The following is a 19,787-nucleotide window of genomic DNA, read 5'->3' as shown; positions in this document are numbered from 1 at the left end:
AAATCCTTACCTAAAGTGTGAAATACTATAATAAAGGGTTTGCTGAATGCTTCACGTTATCTCTACGCGCTGTTAACTGTTTAACCATTTTTTCCTAGATATTTCAACATAGACAGGAGGACGGGGTCCACGATGGTCTCTGTTCATACTATCCAGAAGGGAGACAAGGCTGGGTGGTCTGCTGCCAGGGCTTGCATACTCAGTGAGGGGTTTTGCTATACAGCCCCCATTATACCTAATGATAATGTAGCTTTGCCACAGAGGATCCCATGTACCACTGCCTGCTGTCTGCCAATGTCCATGCTACCAGGTCTATGTATCACTTTATAAACAGATATAGTGGATACTGTGTCCAAGCCGGATACCCATCTGTAGGCAACTGTTACAAGGTTATTGCTCTCGTCAGATCAGAGCAGCTGGATGAGACAACTTTGATGCCACCCAGGAGGGTACTGGTACTGAATAAAGAGATTCAGGTGGTGAATAGAGACTTACGGCCCATTGTACCTAGAATATTAATTTACAGTGATATTCCTACTCACACTCCATCAAGTCACCCATTTTACCACCAAGCTCCTCCGCTATGGTAAGTTCTGCTATATCAGACTAAACAGTAATGTGTGTCATTTGATTTTTTTCAACACAATAAAACAGTATTTTGGGCTCTAGACACATTTCCATGGGACGCCATGTAACTGTGGATTGCAAAGACTGAATTCTCATCTGCCTCTCTCAATATTCTATTGGGAGAATAGGATGAGAATCTAGTCGACATGTGTGCGCAAGTATCATACATGACTGCTCACTCACCTGGGAATATAGAGGAAACATGACAGCGTGTGCATTGCACACTGACAATTTCAGCAATTTAAAGTCAAACTGAGAGACTGCAGAAATTTGTCTAGAGCTCTCTAACCCTTAAATGCAATATCACATATATGCACGTGATTGTGAAGGTGATCATCTGTGAAGAGGGCTCTGCAACTGAGCTTTCTCCACGTGAAGCAGATACTGGCTATAATAAATAGCTGGCATCTGTCCCTAACAGCCATGGCCAGACCTAAGTTCCAGAGATCGCTGTTATACTTTTAAACACTGATGTCAATCTCTGATAGTGGTATTTAAACAGAAAGAGTGCTGGTGATTGAGCGCACCGACTCCCATCAGCTATATGTTGAGTAATACAATAGTGGGTGTGGACCCTCTGTGCCACGAGCCAAGCTTACCCTGGAAGAGCATGACTAAGTGTTTACCGGGCATTCACTGGAGCCTCTGCTGGTGAGAATAGGCTGTCCCACCGATAGACACCAGGAACCACTCCAGGGCAGTCACCAGGAAAGGAGCAGCTGACCAGTGGGTCAGAGACTCAGATATGGGTTAAAGGTGGGAGACAGAAGCACAGTCAGAAAGCCAGAGGTTGGGGCTGGCAGCACAAGTTCATAATTTGTAGCAGAGTTCAGGAGCAGTTAGATCAGGATAAACGAGAAGGCGAGTAGGGTTGATAATAGGTAATACAAAACTTGAATATGCCAATACATGAAGCTAAAGACTGAGATACCTAGAAACTAAGTTCAAACGAGGAATTGAGGGTGGAGTCACTTGATATATCTCCTGCTGGCAGGCGACAGACCGGATAAACAAATCTCTGCAGGGCAGACCAAATACAAATTCCTGCATAGTTTGAAGTCATTTGAAGAAGCACTATTTCAGCACAGATAGAGGTGGCATCCACCTCCTGGAGGAACGGCATGTTAGGATTGGGGTGGTACAGCACTGGTGCGTTTGCGACGACCTTTTTCAAGTGTTGGAAGGCTGACATGGCTGACTGAGACTAGAACTTGGCATTAGCTCCCTTTTTGGTTAAGGAGGAAATGGGTACCATGAGAGACAAAATGTATGGAATAAATTGCTAGTAGAAGTTGGCAAAACCCATGAAGCACTGGATGGCAAGCAAACCTGCAAACGGCAAAGAAACAATAGCAGAAACCTTCTCAATGAAAGACTAGAAGCAATGGGATGAAAATGAATGGGAGGAGACACAGATTATATATTAGAAAAAAACTTCTTGACAGTTAGGGTGATCAATGAGTGGAACAGGCTGCCACGAGAGGTGGTGAGTTCTCCTTCAATAGAAGTCTTCAAACAGAGGCTGGACAGACATCCGTCTGGGATGTTTTAGTGAATCCTGATTTGAGCAAGGGGTTGGACCAGATGGCCAAGGAGGTCCCTTCCAACTGTACCCTTCTATGATTCTATGGATCCATCTCGAGACCCTGGTTGGAAAAGATGTAACCGAGGTAGGGCAAGGAACTTTTTTCAAAGACACATTTGGCAAGCAAATGATTCTCCAAAGACCCTACAAAACTTGATGGATGTGTGTTCTGTGAGTAGGTAGATCAGAAGAGAATATCATGTAGTCAAGATATATAACCACAGAAACATAGAGGAGACCTCTGAAGATGTCATTAACGAACTCCTGAAACACAGTGAATGCATTACACAGACAAAATGGCAAGATGAGATATTCAGTGACAGTCACAGGTAATAAAGGCCATCATCCATTCGTCACCATTGCGGATCCGGATCAAGTCATAATTCCCTCTTAAATCCAATTTAGTGAAAATGTTTGCTCTACAGATTTTGTTAAATAGTTCAGATATCAGCGGCAGTGGGTACTTGTTCTTGATGGTGATTTTGTTAAGGCCCTGACAATCATTGCAGGGACGTAGGGAGCCCTACTTCATCATGAAGAAAGAAACAGCACTGGCAGGAGAAGAGGACTTACGGATGACTCCCTTAGCTAGATTTTCTTGGATGTATTCCGACTTCATACCAGAGACTAACGATGCACCCGGCCTCGAGGTGAGAGGTGACAGGCTGCATTCTTGTCACAAAAGACATCAGCATTGGCAGGGTACAGAATGGCCAGAGAAGCAAGGTTTAAAGGCACAGGAGGCAGAGTCTTGGGCGTGACCTTTGCTAAGCAGTTGGAAGCACAATATTGCCCTTAATGAAGCACCTGACCGGAGGACCAGTCAATAATTGATGGGTGTAGACGCAGCTAAGAAAGGCCCAGGAGAATCAGAATTTCCAGATTTGGACAGTACATAGAAGGAAATCTTCTTAGTATGCAGGACTCCAATCCGCAGCGTAACTGGCAGCGTGATAAAATGAATAGGTTCTGCCAAGAGTTGTCTGTCAATAGAGGCAATAGTCAACCAGTCATCCAGCTGTTGAGTGGGAAGCTGAAGTATATGGACCAGATCCAAATGAATGAAGTTGCCACGGAGCCAGAATCCAGATGGGCAGCAGCGGAGAGAAACCTCTCCTGCCAGGACAAGGTAACTTCGGTAAGAAGCTTTGGAGAGCAATTAGTGTCACCTAGGGTCATCTCTCTGGCCAACACTAGGTGCTGGAATTTCCTGGTCTCATAGGGCACTGGCGAACAAAATATCCCTTGCCTCCACAGTTCATGCATACACTCTCTCTGAGGCTCTGCTGTTCTTCCTGCACCGAAAATTTGGCCCACTCAACCTGCATAGGCTCAGTGGTAGGTGGTATGGCTAGTGGCAGCAGGGGAACAGACAGTTTGGAGTCAGTTTGGGTAGTGTTCTGGCATGAGGAGACAGTGAAGTTTGTTCCAGGGCTCCGTCACTGAGGCAAATATTTATCTTAGTGGTCAGGTGTATAAGGGCATCCAGCAAGGATGGTAGATCTCTGCCTGCAAACTCATCCTTGATTCGACCGGACAGGCCCTTCCAGAAAGTAACCAACAGGAATACAAGAAGCTAGAGAATGAGCTACTAGAATCTAAGATCAGGTGAGGAATGGAGGATGGAGTCACGTGATGTATCAACAGTCGACAGAATAGATTCAAATTCCCGGAGAGTTCAGCCGTGTCCCCCTTTGACTCACAAATAGCAGGAAGTGAAGTACAAGGCAGCTCCGTACAATGGTCAGGTACTGTGTGGAGTAGAGCGAAACACGTGGTGAGTGGGGTGGTGCTTAGAAAGCGGGATAGTGGCCAGGATAGAACTAAGCTTCAAAGGAAACTGTGATTTTCACTATACACTGCAATCCTGTATATAGCAAATGCGATTTGCTAACTGAAGGTTCAAGCCCCCTTTATGGACTAAAAATAAAGTGAAGAAGAAAAGTTTTCAAAAATATAAAAAAATATAAAATTAATTTAAAAGTTTGAATCACCCTCATCTTTCCCCAATAAAAATAAAGAAAAGAAAACATATTTGGCATCATCATATTCATAGAATTCCAATCTATCAAAGTATTACATTAATTAATCCAATTTCTAAGCGCTATAATGAGAAAAAAATAAAACACCATAATTGCAGGTTTTCAATCACCACTCCTCCCTAAGAAAATGCAAAAAAAAAAAATCTAAACATTACATCTACCCCAGATTAGTATGAAATAAACAAATCAAGTTGCCATGCAAAAATAAAATGGAAAAAGAAAAATGTTACAGGTTTTGGAAAATGGTGACAGAGAAAAAAACAAAACATTTTTTTATTTTACAAATTTCAGAATTTTTTTCTTCACAAATGAAATAATAGTAGCAATAAACCTGGAACTCAGGATAGTTGGAACATATAACAGATTTGGCAATCCACAAATTAACGTTTCGGTCTATCCTTTTTGACCTGTCTGAACTTACGGTCACAATGTATGCTTTTGGAGGTTATATTCCCCATATTTCTGAAAAAAATGTACTTTGATGCGTTTCCTGCATTGTATCTTGTGGTAAATGGCATATGTATTTATGTCATATGCATTTTATTTTGTCATTTATTTTTGTTTTTGTATATTTCACACAGTTCTGATAAAGGTCTAAATAGTCCGAAAGGTTAATGTGTGGATTGCCAAATATATCTGTTATTTATTGCTACTCTTGGATTACGGGTTGGAACCCTGCTTAGGCACCAGAGTTGCTCAACCACAAATGCTGTATATATCCCTTTTCTACATATTAAAGGAAAAAACATTAATACGTTGGATATCACTGTAATTGTACTTTCAGAGTAATTTTTCATAATGTATGCTGTAAAACCAAACAAAAAATACATGATAGTATTGCATTTTTTTCCACAATTTGACAGCCCTTGGATATTTTTTCCTGTGTTCCAGTACATTGTATGTTCTGGAACACAGGAAAAAAAACAAGCCCTCAAAATAAAAGGGTTATTGCTCTTGGAAGAGGGGGAGGAAAAAAATTAAAGCCAAAAAAAAGAAAATTTGTTGCGGATGGAAGGGTTTAAAGTCAGCATTGGCTGCTTCACAATGAAATTATGAATAGAAGTAGAGCATTATTGGTCATGTTTGTGGACCAAGTGGGGTGGGGTATATTTATCAACACAAAGTAATTTTTATACTCCCGTATACACATTAAGGCTCGGACGCTCCTGTCGAACGCTCCTGTGTTCTCTAGGAGAGTGCCGCTGCCAGACTCCTCTGGGAGCGGCTTATCATCCGGAGAACAAAGGATCAGCTATTGGAAATCCAACTTGCTGCATCCTTCACTCTCCCCGGACATCATCTGAGTAAAAAAAAAACCTCTAAACATTAAGAAAAAATTATGATTTAAAAATGATATAGGTAAAAGCTTTGTGGCTAGGTGGTCAAAGCGGAAAAATGTTAATTTCTAAGAATCACATTGCAACTCTAAGATTTATTGATAAAATGTAGAAGACACTTTGCATCTATTGATAGGTTTGGGGAGATAGTTCCTTCATTTAGTTTTACACTTACGTTTCCAAGATGATAAAATTGGCTAAATTAGTGCACAATGAGAAGATTTACCTGTAAAACAGACAGGGCACTTAAATGTGCCTCCCATTCCTTCAAAGCTGTGCTCAATAAGATGACACTGGAGTTTTGCTGGGGAGTCAAATGACTGGCTGCAGAGCTTGCACTCATGGTTCAGACCTTCATCTATGAAAAAGTAGAAGCAAAAATTACATTCAATAATTCAAAAGAAATGTTAAAAGTGAAAAAGAAACCAATAAATATGAAAAGTAAATATCAAATGTTACATATTTTCAAATTCTTATTTGCTAAAGCATTTAAATTGGTTACTCAAATTAGGATTGGCCATCAGCACCCCAACTAACCAGAAATGTAAAAAGGCTGTGGTGCTCAAGCAAATGGCGCAGCTACTCAATGTCTGCTGCTGCTTGCGGGCTGGTTTGTATTTGCCTACACTGTATGTTTCACAGCAGTGAAGAAAGGTTTGTGGCATTGTCTTATTGACTTGAATGGAACAATGCTGCAGTACCGCGCTTTCCAGAGCAGGAGGCAAGTATGAACTTTTCAAACAGCTGATCAAATATAGTGCCGATAGTCCGAACCCCCACAGATCTAATAATGATGGCCTATTCAAGGAAAAAGCCATAAACGTTAAAAGGTTGGATAACCCTTTTAACCCACCTTAGTCCCTCAAACCTCTTTTAAAGAGAAATGAGTTGTCCAGTATTAGAAAAATGTCTCCACTGAAGTTGTACTACCACATACAATCTGTGAACAGATGTGGTGCTGTTTCTGGAAGAAATTAGACATTACATTTACATCTTCCGACTGAGGGAGTTACCGTTCCACCTTTATACAAAATGGTGGTCATTTAAAGGCTTGTTTAGAGAGGCTGAACTTAATTCTAAACGCATTGTTAGTAGAGTATCATTATTATCAGCAGCACATATCCTGTTTAGAAAGAATGATATGCTGTTGAGAACTCTTTTAGATTTTAATGCCGGCATGAAATAATCCAATCACCCAATGAGTGAGTATTTTACTTGTTTGTCGGGTGATTACTTTAATATTTACAAAAGTCAATAATTAGCGAACAAACATTCTAACAAAAGCTTGTTCCCGATTACTGGCTCATCTATTTGGGCCTTAAAAACTTTAACCTGTTAACTAGTACCCAAGCACCAGGTAAGGACTGGGACTGAAATGCAGCCCTGGCATTTGAAATCACACTGGCCCATCTTGTCCCCGTTCCCAAGCACTAGATGTGGATATATTACTAATATTACCCTGGATGGAGTTAAGCAAGATTTACTACAAGACCAATATTTTTAATGATACCTGTGGCCTGCTGGGGTAAGTGACGGAGTCAGCAACTTTGTGCTCCGTCACAACTCTTAACAGTATGGGTGTCTTGAGAACACCGATTCTGCTAACAACGTAGGAGCCAAGGCAGCCCACAACCAGACAGGCCCTTCTGGCATTAGCCAGAATTGCCAGATGGCCAGTCTGGCCCTGCCAAGCACTATCTAATGACGAGAATAATTCAGAATTTCAAAAAGGCAGTCGTAACATAAATGACATTAAATAATCCAAAACAAATTTAAAAAAGCACAAAATAATCCCATACAAGTGAAGCGTGAAGATAAATATTACCGAACATATTTACAATTTTTTTTTCATATACTGTAAGTCTTAAATCCAACTTTCTCTCATTATTATGATGGCATCACAAACACTGGTATTGCAAGGTTGACTTAGAGAACTTTCCAAATTTTATTACATATTTTATTTTTGGTGCTAAAAGCTTTACTATAAGTCTAAGGTCTTCATGCAAGTTGTTCCTTAGTAGTAATTTCCATAGATGTAGGAAAGCAATCAGTAAAGACACCGCCTCTGTAAACGGATGATGGCCGAGTAGTCAGACCACAACGGTCCCACAAAAGGTTGTCTAATAAATGTTAAAATTATGAAGGTGTTACAAAAATCAATATTTCGAAATATATCTGATCTCTTATTTTAACATAATTATGCAAATTGTCTCTTTAGAGAGGAAGAAGACTAGAACTCTAGTGCCACCTATTGGAAGTAGCAATCCTAGAAGTCAATGTTGACCCTTTAACGAGCCTTGTTACATGACTTAGGATAAAAGCCAAGCCAGAATCTCAATTTGCAGACACTGTGTTTCGGGGTACTACCCCTCGTCAGTGCAAAGTGTGAGATCTGGTTTGGCTGTGTGAGAGGCGTCTGAACGATATCCAAGAAGTATAATTTCTCCTTGTGGAGAATTCTGCAAAGGAATACGTGGATTTCGTCCGCGCTGCCCAAATGATGAAATTCCAGAAGGTTAATAAAGTTTGACAGTGGTTTATTCTTCGTGTTTCAAGGTTTTTTGCAACCTTTTGCAACCTCTTCTTCAGGTGGTATTTCCTGAAGAAGAGGTTGCAAAAAACCTTGAAACGCATAGAATAAACCACTGTCAAACTTTATTAACCTTCTGGAATTTCATCATTTGGGCAGCGCAGACGAAGTCCACGTATTCCTTTGCAGAGCTCTGTTTCAGATAGTCGGTGACCGACTTGTGGATCTGCAGCAGCCCTTATCTATACATGCTTTGAATACCTACTACCAGGTGAGCAGTTTTTTATCAAACCGCTTACTTTATTTGTGGGATAAGACCCTATATTGCGCTTGTGTCTCCCTCTTTCCTCACAATACTCCTTGTGGAGAATGACATGCTAAGCATGTCGAGGTGAGGAGACTTAAAGCCGCAATGCTCCTCTGGGAAATATGCTAATTATGCAAATTGTCTCTTCAGAGAGGAAGAGGACTAGAACTCTAGTGCCACCTATTGGAAGTAGCAATCCTAGAAGCCAATGTTGACCCTTATTTTAACAGTTTTGATGGTTTTTCAAACTTTCCAAAAAAAATAATCCAGGAAGATTTTTGAAAATTGTCATCCGATGTGACTAGGTACATCTTGAATAGTACAATACAGGCCATCATACGTACACAAGGATCCATGTTGCAAAAATACATATGGGGTATATTACCCATAGAAAGCTATGAGACCATTATATATATCAGTATGGCATCATATTTCTGAGATATTCTAAGGGATAGTAAAGTGACTTACAAGGGGTCTAAGCCGGTATATGGAGTCAGAAGTGTAAACATAATAAAGTCTTGTGACATCAATGTAATCTGATGTGGCCATGATGTAGGAACACTATCCACCTACAGAAGGTTTATCACCTGCAGAATACCAGATCAGCATGTAGAATTTCTTTACTTACATCAAATTTTTAATCATTTAACGATCTCTGCCAAAGATACCTATTTATAATAATATTAACTGTTGGCGATGTAGAGAAGTAGTTAATCTCACTGTAAGCACTTGGCAAAACAGTTTAATAGCCCATCCACCAATATGTTCCTTTAACTACCGTAGCGCACATGACACAAATGCTGTAAACGTAATGGTATCTGCCTCATCAAGCTGTCATTCCCACTAAACTGGATCGCTTTGCTTTCTCTCTTTGTAAGTAAAGATTTGTAAATTGGTAGATGCAGTTCTTGACGGTGACGAGATACAAATCCCATCTTTTAACATCTTAAGGTTGCAAATTGGAAGTCATTCACATTTTATCACTCGGCAGATAACGATAATCACACATCTAATAGCGGCTTCTATTTTTATCGATTAGCAATAAGTTGCACAGAATCCTGACACATTTCACCTACATCGGTCATACACACATAGAGAAAGTATTATTTAGTAAATATGTCGGAATTAGGCCGGGGTCACACTTGCAAGTGTGATGCGAGAAACGTGCACGAGTCTCTTGCATCAATACCCGGCACTGTCGCCGGCACTCGGGATCGGAGTGTGCGACTGCATGTATCTCTATGCAGCTGAGCGCTCCAGTCCGAGTGGCAGCGGCAGTGCCGGGTATTGAGACGCGAGACTCGTGTGACCCTGGCCTTAGGCTTCTAGTCACTGGCATAATTTTAGTCACTGCTCTGTGAATAGAGTGTGGCAGCTGTAACCGCACCCCTGGCGCTAACTGAGAGCAAAATTAGCATTAGGGTCAAAACCCCCTAGTCCACAAGGACCACCAGGTCCACATAGAATTAGAGAAAATCAGACGAGCAAGGGGAAATGAATGATTGGCCAGATATAAATTATTGATGATGTAGGTCATAATATGAGATCAATGGAGGCAGACACCCATCACTCTCATTGATCAGCTGTTACAAGCTCCACCAGATGTAAACACTTGGACTGGAGCTGCACTGCGCGGCTCTATTTAATGTGTAGCAGTGCAGATTGGCCTTACACATTGAATTGTGCTTAACCTCTTCATGATTGGAGGCATTTTCGTTTTTGCCTCTTAGTTTTTTGCTTCCCTTATTCCCAGAGCCATAACTTTTTTATTTTTTGGTCAAAATGGCCATGTGAGGGCTTGTTTTTTGCGGGACGAGTTGTACTTTTGAACGACACCATTGGTTTTAACATATTGTGTACTGGAAAACATAAAAAAATTCCACAGTTTTTTTTTACCATGTTTACTGAATGCTAAAACTGACCTGCAATTATGAGTCGCCAGGTCATTACGAGTTCGTAGACACAAAACATGTCTAGGTTCTTCTTTATTTAAGTGGTGCAAAAACAAAAATCCAAACTTTGTTAAAAAAAAAGGCGCGATTTCTGAGACCTGTAGCGTCTCCATTTTTTGTAATCTGGGGCTAGGTGAGGGATTATTTTTTCGAGCTGAGATGATGTTTTTAATGATACCATTTTGTTCATTCGTTATTGCATTTTATTGCAATGTAGCAGCAATTAAAAAAACGTAATTCTGAAGATTTGAATTTTTTCTTGTTACGCTGTTTAGCGATTGGGTTAATTATTTATTTTATACTGATCGGCCGATTCTGAATGCGGCAATACCAAATATGTGCATATTTGATGTTTTAGTTTTATTTTGAATGGGGCAAAAGCGGGGTGATTTGAACTTTTATATATTTTTTATTTTTTTAATATTTTTAAAAACTTTTTTTCTTACATTTTGCAAACTTCAATAGTCTCCATGGGAGACTAGAAGTTGCACTACTTCAATCACTTCTGCTATAGATCGCCTGTGTGTAGCACATAGCAATCCAACTATAACAACCATAGTGGTCTGCTGGAGACCTCTAGTTGTCATGCCAACCCAACGGTGACCCGTGATCATGTGACTAGTTCACCGATGGGCAAGATTTCCAGCGCACTTCCCGGAAGCGTAAGTTAGATGCCGCTGTCAGAGATTGACAGCGGCATTTAACAGGTTAACAGCCGCGGGTGGATCGCGATAGCAACCACAGCTGCAAAAGGCACATGTCAGCTGTTCAATACAGCTGATGTGCAGGGGAAGATGTGGGCTCAGCGCCAGAGCCCACATCAAAGGGAGGGATTCCAACGTCGGCGTTCTATTACTCCCAATGTCGGAAAGGGGTTACGGTAAATAAGTTTATAACAGCTGATCAGCTGCAGTGTTATGCACTGGACCCCCATCAATTGAATATTGATGACCTTATCTATAGATGGGTCATCAATATATTCCGACTGTACAACCTTAACCATTTTAAAGTTTATATGTACACCAAGTTGGTTTTTACTATTTTTATTGCTATAAAAAGCTACAAATCTGACACATTATAATAGAATTAGCATGTAACTAACTTACATGACAATGCACAAGCATAGATGGACAAAGATACACATACTATAATCGTGGTTTTAATTAATCTTTAACACAAACTCTGAGAGCAGCAGGTATTTCCCCTAAAACATGCATAAAATAAGTATATTCCAATATTATTCCATGATAAATATGCATAAATGTAAGCATATTAATGAAACTAAGCACCACCTTGAAATGAAAAAGAGAAGATGTGCTAGACTGTGGAAGAAAGATATCCAAACATATGTCATTGCTATCATGTTAATATTGAAAAATTATCCCTATCTGAAGTGCAGATATATTCTGGAATAAAGGAAACGCATGCACACGTTCATTTATTCCATAGTTTATAATTCTAGCAAAACTAATGTTGTAGTAATATAATGTGTTATTTGTTCACAGCTGATATCTGGCTGCAGCAAAGACTGAAAAGAAGAAATGCTGCAAAAAAACTCTATTTTTGCAACAATTCTCTGAGTGAAACCACCCGTAGGTTGTGTTCCCATGCAGCATTTTTCGAACTTCTGCAGCTGCTCTATTATGCAGTAACATTTTAGATTGGCACTAGTGATGAGCGAGTGTGCTCAGATAAGGTGTTATCTGAGCATGTTCTTGTCCTAATCGAGTATTTTCAGCGTGCGCGAAAAATATACTCGAGTCGGCGCGGCTACATGTCTCCATGCAGGGATTTCCTGTTTTTTAGGCAATCCCTGCATGTGTTGCGTCTGTCCAACAGCCATTAGACAAGCAGCCATGGTGACTCAAGCATATTTTTCGAGCACGCCGAATATACTTGATTAGGATAAGAGCTTGTTCAGATTATACCTTATCTGAGCACATTCGCTCATCACTAATCAGCACCGTAGGATAAAACCCGAACTGCCCGGACATTTATAGTCTTAGGGCAGTCCGACTGTGGTTAAATATTTTATACAATAGAAAAATTAACAATCCTTTTTTACAAAGGAAAAACATTTTTTTAAACATTTTTGCTATTTTTTTTATATACGGTATATCACAATCTATATTAAAAAAACATTCGTTTTTACACTGACCACTAAAGACTGCAGAAGACTCCCTAGGAGCGTCGTTATCATCACAGCTTGGATTCCAATGACAGGTAACATTGCTTTAAATTGCATTAAATGTGTTAAAAAAACATTCCATTTTTAGACTGAAGTGAAATGATTGTCTTTCAGTTTTTTATTAGCCACAATTTATGTTTTTTTCTCCCACAAATCTATTGTCATGTCTGACTGTTCACATATAATTGTGAGAGCATCCTAAGGTTCTGGTCACACTGCAATCAGAGGCTCCCGCAAAACAAAGAATCCAAAGTCAATGGTGTCCAACGAGCACTATTGGGATCTGACACAGTCTGGTTATACACGGGACCCAGGATGCACACGTGAACATGGTCTTAAATGTAGGATTCCACTACACACAGTGCAATATATAGTAATTAACCTTGACAAGCCTAACACATATCTAACTGCAGTAAGTATTACAGGATGTAATGCCTGGCTGCTGAACATTCGCAGCCATTCATAGCCTAGGCGCCTGTCACACCTGACTGTGATATACAGTTGTGGCCAAAAGTATTGACACCCCTGCAATTCTGTCAGATAATACTCAGTTTCTTCCTGAAAATGATTGCAAACACAAATTCTTTGGTATTATTATCTTCATTTAATTTGTCAAATGAAAAAACACAAAAATAATTGTCCTAAAGCCAAATTGGATATAGTTACACACCAAACATAAAAAGAGGGTGGACAAAAGTATTGGCACTGTTCAAAAAATCATGTGATGCTTCTCTAATATGTGTAATTAACAGCACCTGTAACTTACCTGTGACACCTAACAGGTGTTGGCAATAACTAAATCACACTTGCAGCCAGTTGACATGGATTAAAGTTGACTCAACCTCTGTCCTGTGTTCTTGTGTGTACCACATTGATCATAAAGAAAAGAAAGAAGACCAAAGAACTGTCTGAGGACTTGATAAACCAAATTGTGAGGAAGCATGAGCAATCTCAAGGCTACAAGTCCATCTCCAAAGACCTGAATGCTCCGGTGTCGACCGTGCGCAGTGTCATCAAGAAGTTTAAATCCCTTGGCACTGTGGCTAACCTCCCTAGCTGTGGACGGAAAACAAAAATTGACAAGAGATTTCAACGCAAGATTGTGCGGATGTTGGATAAAGAACCTCGACTAACATCCAAACAAGTTCAAGCTGCCCTGCAGTCCGAGGGTACAACAGTGTCAACCCGTACTATCCGTCGGTGTCTGAATGAAAAGGGACTGTATGGTAGGAGACCCAGGAAGACCCCACTTCTTACCCAGAGGCATAAAAAAGCCAGGCTGGAGTTTGCCAAAACTTACATGAAAAAGCCTAAAACGTTTTGGAAATGGTTTGAGAGAAAGCACTGGAGACTTCTAAGGTGGCCAGCAATGAGTCCAGACCTGAATCCCATAGAACACCTGTGAAGAGATCTAAAAATGGCAGTTTGGAGAAGGCACCCTTCTAATATCAGGGACCTGGAGCGGCTTGCCAAAGAAGAATGGTCTATAATTCCAGCAGAGCATTGTAAGAAACTCATTGATGGTTACCGGAAGCGGTTGGTCGCAGTTATTTTGGCTAAAGGTTGTGCAACCAAGTATTAGGCTGAGGGTGCCAATACTTTTGTCTGGCCCATTTTTGGAGTTTTGTGTGAAATGATCAATGTTTGGCTTTTTGCTTCATTCTCTTTTGTGTTTTTTCATTTAAGACAAATTAAATGAAGATAATAATACCAAAGAATTTGTGTTTGCAATCATTTTCAGGAAGAAACTGAGTATTATCTGACAAAATTGCAGGGGTGTCAATACTTTTGGCCACAACTGTACAGTGATCATGCAGAAGGAAAAATCTCCCGGTTACTTAATAGTCACCACCGACATTTCAAAATTTAGATCAGGTTAACAGCTCTTTTTTTTCAGACAGGTCTGCAAGCTGAAAAGAACATCAAATCTGCATTATGTCTGCTGGGGCTGCCTGGGGCACTCCAATGATGCTATGACAATTACAAGCCGAATCTAAACCAGCTCAGATGGGTACACTGTATCTTCATGCAAAATGACATCTAGATTTTCACACGGCTCAGGCCAAACATGATATATAAAACCTGAAAATGAATAAGACTTCTTTAATAAGATAACTCATATAAGCCCAGTATAATCTCAACACAGACACAGCTTTGGCAAAAATTAAGAGACCACCACATCAAAACCCTGTCATTGGCAGCCCATTCTCCAGACTTAAACCCCATTGAAAACCTCTGGAATGTAATCAAGAGGAGATGGATAGTCACAAGCCATCAAAGAAGAACTGCTTACATTTTTGTGCCAGAAGCAGTGTGAAAGACTAGTGGAAAGCATGCCAAGACGCATGAAAGCTGTGATTAAAAATCATGGTTATTCCACAAAATATTGATTTCTGAACTCTTCCTGAGTTAAAACTTTAGTATTGTTGTTTCTAAATGATTATGAACTTGTTTACTTGTTTTCTTTGCATTATTTGAGGTCTGAAAGCACTGAGTTTTTTTTTTAATTTTGACCATTTCTTTTTTTCAGAAAAAAACCCACAAAATTTATTGATTGGAAATACGGAGACATGTTGTCAGACGTTTGTAGACTAAAAGAACAATTTACATTTTACTCATCAATATACCTATAAAAGAGAAAAATCAGACAAACTGAACATTTGGAAGTGGTCTCTTAATTTTTGCCAGAGCTGTATGTCCACTTCGTGTCTATAAAACCGGGTAGGATACATCTATTTCTATCACATTTTACAGATTTTCTTGACATCAAATAATCTATTTAGATTTTATATTTTAACCCCTTAACGACCGCCGATACGCCTTTTAACGGCGGTAGTTAAGGGTACTAAAACCACAGCGCCGTTAATTCACGGCACTGTGATTTAAGTGAATAGTGCCCCCCAGTGTCGGATTTTCTCCGGGGTCTCGGCTGCCAGGGGTAGCCGAGACCCCAGAGAACATGAATCGGTCGGTTTTTACCGACCCCGCTTTTGCGATCGCCGTTATTAACCCTATAACGGCAACCAAAAAAAAAAAAAAAAAAAAGCCGCGATTTTACATTTAATTTCTCTCTCCTCTGATGTGATCACACATCAGAGGAGAGAGAAATAGGGTCCCCGATCCCCCCCGGTACCTCTCCGTGGCCCTCCGCCCCCTCCCGGTGGTCCCACGGGCGTCCTCCGATGGGCGCCGCCATCTTGAAAATGGCGGGCGCATACGCAGTGCGCCCGCCGGGAATCTGCCGGTTCCGGCTGGCAGATTCCATTCATTATTTTGATCACCATGATAAACGATCATAGTGATCAAACTAAAAAAAATAGTACATAACCCCCATTTATCACCCCCTTATATAGACAAATATAATGAAATAAAGAAAATATATATTTTTTTCAGTTTTCCATTAGGGTTAGGGTTGGGCTAGGGTTAGGGCTAGGGTTAGGGTAGGGTTAGGGCTAGGGTTAGGGTTGGGCTAGGGTTAGGGTTGGGCTAGGGTTAGGGTTAGGGCTCGGGTCACGGCTAGGGTTAGAATTAGGGTTAGGGCGAACTAGGATTAGGGTTAGGGTTGGGATTAGGGTTAGGGTTGGGATTAGGGGTGTGTTGGGGTTAGGGTTGAAGCAAGAATTGAGGGGATTCCACTATTTACCAACTTTGGGGGTCTAAAAATTGGGGTCTAAAAAAATCACTTTTGTGGAAATAAAGACTTTTTATTTTCACGGCTCTGCGTTTATAAACTTTTGTGAAGCGCTTGGGGGTTCAAAGTGCTCACCACACATCTAGATAAGTTCCTTAGGGGGTCTAATTTCCAAAATGGGGTCACTTGTGGGGGGTTTCCACTGTTTAGGCCTATCAGGGGCTTTGCAAACGCAACATGATGCCCGCAGACCATTCCATCAAAGTCTGCATTCCAAAATGGCACTCCCTCCCTTCCGAGCTCTCCCATGCACCCAAACAGTGGTTCCCCCCCACATATGGGGTATCGGCATACTCAGGACAAATCGCACAACAACTGTGCAGGTATGATTTCTCCTGTTACCCTTGTAAAAATAAAAATTTGGGGGCGAAAAGATCATTTTTGTGGAAAAAAAATGGATTTTTTATTTTCACGGCTCTACGTTATAAACTTCTGTGAAGCACTTGAAGGTTCAAAGTGCTCACCACACATCTAGATAAGTTCCTTAATGGGTCTAGTTTCCAAAATGGGGTCACTTGTTGGGGGTTTCCACTGTTAGGCCCATCAGGGGCTCTGCAAACGCAACATGATGCCCGCAGACCATTCCATTAAAGTCTGCATTCCAAAATGGCACTCCTTCCCTTCCAAGCTCTCCCATGCACCCAAACAGTGGTTCCCCCCACATATGGGGTATCAGCGTACTCAGGACAAATCGCACAACAACTGTGCGGGTCTGATTTCTCCTGTTACCCTTGTAAAAATAAAAATTTGGGGCGAAAAGATAATTTTTGTGGGAAAAAAATAGATTTCTTATTTTCACGGCTCTACGTTATAAACTTCTGTGAAGCACTTGAAGGTTCTAAGTGCTCACCACACATCTAGATAAGTTCCTTAATGGGTCTAGTTTCCAAAATGGGGTCACTTGTAGGAGTTTTCCACTGTTTAGGCACATTAAGGGCTCTCCGAACGCAACATGGCATCCGATCTCAATTCCAGCCAATTCTGCGTTGAAAAAGTCAAACGGCGCTCCATCCCATGCGAGCTCTGCCGTGTGCTGAAAAAGTGGTTTACCCCCACATATGGGGTATCGGCGTATTCAGGAGAAATTGTACAACAAATTTTGTGGTTGATTTTCTCTTTTAACCTTGTGAAAATAAAAAAATTGGTTCTGAAGTAAATTTTTTACAAAAAAAGTTAAATGTTAATTTTTTCCTTCCACATTGCTTTAGTTCCTGTGAAGCACTTAAAGGGTTAATAAACTTCTTGAATGTGGTTTTGAGCACCTTGAGGGGTCTAGTGTTTAGAATGGTGCCACTTTTGGGTATTTTCTGTCATGTACACCCCTCAAAATGACTTACTTTAAATATGATGTGGTCCCTAAAAAAATGGTTTTGTAAATTTTGTTGTAAAAATGAGAAATCGCTGGTCAATTTTTAACCCTTATAACTTCCTAACAAAAAAAATTTTGCTTCCAAAATTGTGCTGATGTAAAGTAGACATGTGGGAAATGTTATTTATTAAGAAATTTGTGTGACACATCTCTCTGGTTTAAGGGCATAAAAATTTAAAGTTTTAAAATTGCAAAATTTTCTAAATTTTCGCCATATTTCCGTTTTTTTCATAAATAAACACAAGACTTATCGAAGAAATTTTACCACTAACATGAAGTACAATATGTCACGAAAAAACAGTCTTAGACTCAGCGGGATCCATTAAAGCTTTCCAGAGTTATAACCTCATAAAGGGACAGTGGTCAGAATTGTAAAAATTGGCCTGGTCATTAAGCTGCAAACTGGCTCTGTCGCTAAGGGGTTAAAGGAGATCTATAGTTTAACCTTTTATACATGTTTTGGTCAGAGCTACCATTAGTTCTATATGAATTCATATTATGACAGTGTAAAACAGAACGAGATCGGAATGCCCAGACTGGTTGGCAGCTCTCCACACCAGAGAGTGACAGCTGCATAAAAACACATGAAGCTGTCATGCTCGGGTCGGGAGAGCTGCCGGCCAGTCTATGTGTTCCGATCTCGTTCCGATTTATGTGTCCGTCTGACTGAGCACTTAGTATGATAAAGTTTAACGAGAGCCTGCACCATTCCTGACATGTTTGTTTTACAAAATACTTGTATTTTTCCTTGAAGTAACAGTTCTAGAGCAGCTTTTGTTAAAGGTTTTTTTGTGCAGTTCCTGTTATTCCTCTTAGAAATGTCAGCTTAATTTCCGTATTTGGACGTTGTCCCTGCATATGCTGAGATTATCCAATCAGTGATACTAGTGTCAGACTGGGCAGGGACATTCTCCTGTGATAAAGAAGGGTAACACCCACTTCCCAATTCATTTCTAAATTTCTAGGAAAATGACTGAAGGACAGTACAATACCGAATTATAAGAAAAGATGCTAAAAAATGTATTTTATTGGGTAAAGGAGTATTTACCAAAATGTCCAACACTGAATATGCTTTTTTTTATTAAAAAATATGTACCGGTATAACTGAATTGTGTCCAGTAATTGCTTAATATTTTACAATGAGCAGATCTCTTGTTTCCTAACATAAAGCTTCAGATCCACAGGCCACCTTCACCACCAAAAGGATGAGCTTCCAGCCTAAAGCCGAATTCAGAAGCCCATGTACGGACCATGATGCACTGACTCATAGGAATATAGGACGCTATCAAGATCAGGTCAGGAGACCGGCAACCACCTTCATGTCTCATGGTCCGTACACGGACAGTGTTAAATGGACGCCTGAATGAGGCTTTAATCTTCCAACGTGCATTCATATTTTCATTTCTCTGTTTCGTGATTGGAACAGAAAACAAAAATGACAACAATGATCCATTATGTAACGGTCATCAATGATACCTTTTGGACTCCATTAGTGATCATGCAGTTTGTTGAGTATCTTTCATGGTGTCTGTTAAACGGAAAAATAGCGCTTCCTGTTGTACTATTTTTCCTGCATTTTTTACAGAATCTGTAGATGTGAACACAGCTTTATTGTATACGATATATTGTATGCAACCTTTATAGATCCCACTAGTGGTGGATGCAGGTAGTCAAAATGTCATCGTTTAAAGCACCACTTCAGTATTTTTTTTAATTTAAACGCTGTAGTGATGCTACTAAACTAAGTTCTGTGCCCCTAATATTATACTTACTTACATGCCCCTAGTCTTCTGCATTTTCCAGTGTCACTCTTGTCATGTTTTGCCATCTTGTGACTGCAACTTCTGACTGGACGGAACTCAAAGATAACGGTTACAAGCTCTCAATGCTAGTGATTTCCGGCTCGCCCAGCAAACAGTGGAGCAATCCACTGCAGGTCCCAAACTGCAGAAGGCTGATTGGAGTGGCGCCAATAACAGAAAAGATGGGTTGGTTAGTATGACACTAGTGGCAGGGAACTTAGATTAGTAGCACCACTCCATCACTGAAATAAAAAAACTTGCTGTATCCATGGAATTTAGTTCCATGTTAACAATCATTCCCTTTAGGGCAACAGCTCCTTTTCTCCCCCAATATGACCGATATGTTATATATGAAAT

At 40.3% G+C, this 19,787-nt stretch overlaps 1 protein-coding gene across 4 annotated transcripts in view; it reads right to left on the bottom strand.

The window, feature by feature from the left end:
• ZNF521 (zinc finger protein 521) overlaps positions 1–19,787 on the bottom strand; it is a 532,966-nt gene that overhangs the window by 89,957 nt on the left and 423,222 nt on the right. For all 4 annotated transcript variants that reach the window (XM_073550821.1, XM_073550823.1, XM_073550820.1 and 1 more), the window contains one exon: positions 5,818–5,949. In XM_073550821.1, the coding sequence (XP_073406922.1) occupies positions 5,818–5,949 (132 nt within the window). The remainder of the gene's footprint in view (positions 1–5,817; positions 5,950–19,787) is intronic.

The sequence above is a fragment of the Dendrobates tinctorius genome, unplaced genomic scaffold (genome assembly GCF_039654945.1).
Source record: "Dendrobates tinctorius isolate UK_male_01 unplaced genomic scaffold, ASM3965494v1 ptg000171l, whole genome shotgun sequence".
Classification (NCBI taxonomy): Eukaryota; Metazoa; Chordata; class Amphibia; order Anura; family Dendrobatidae; genus Dendrobates; species Dendrobates tinctorius.
The sequence above is the reverse complement of the archived record's forward strand: the minus strand, read 5'-3'. Positions and strand labels throughout refer to the sequence as shown.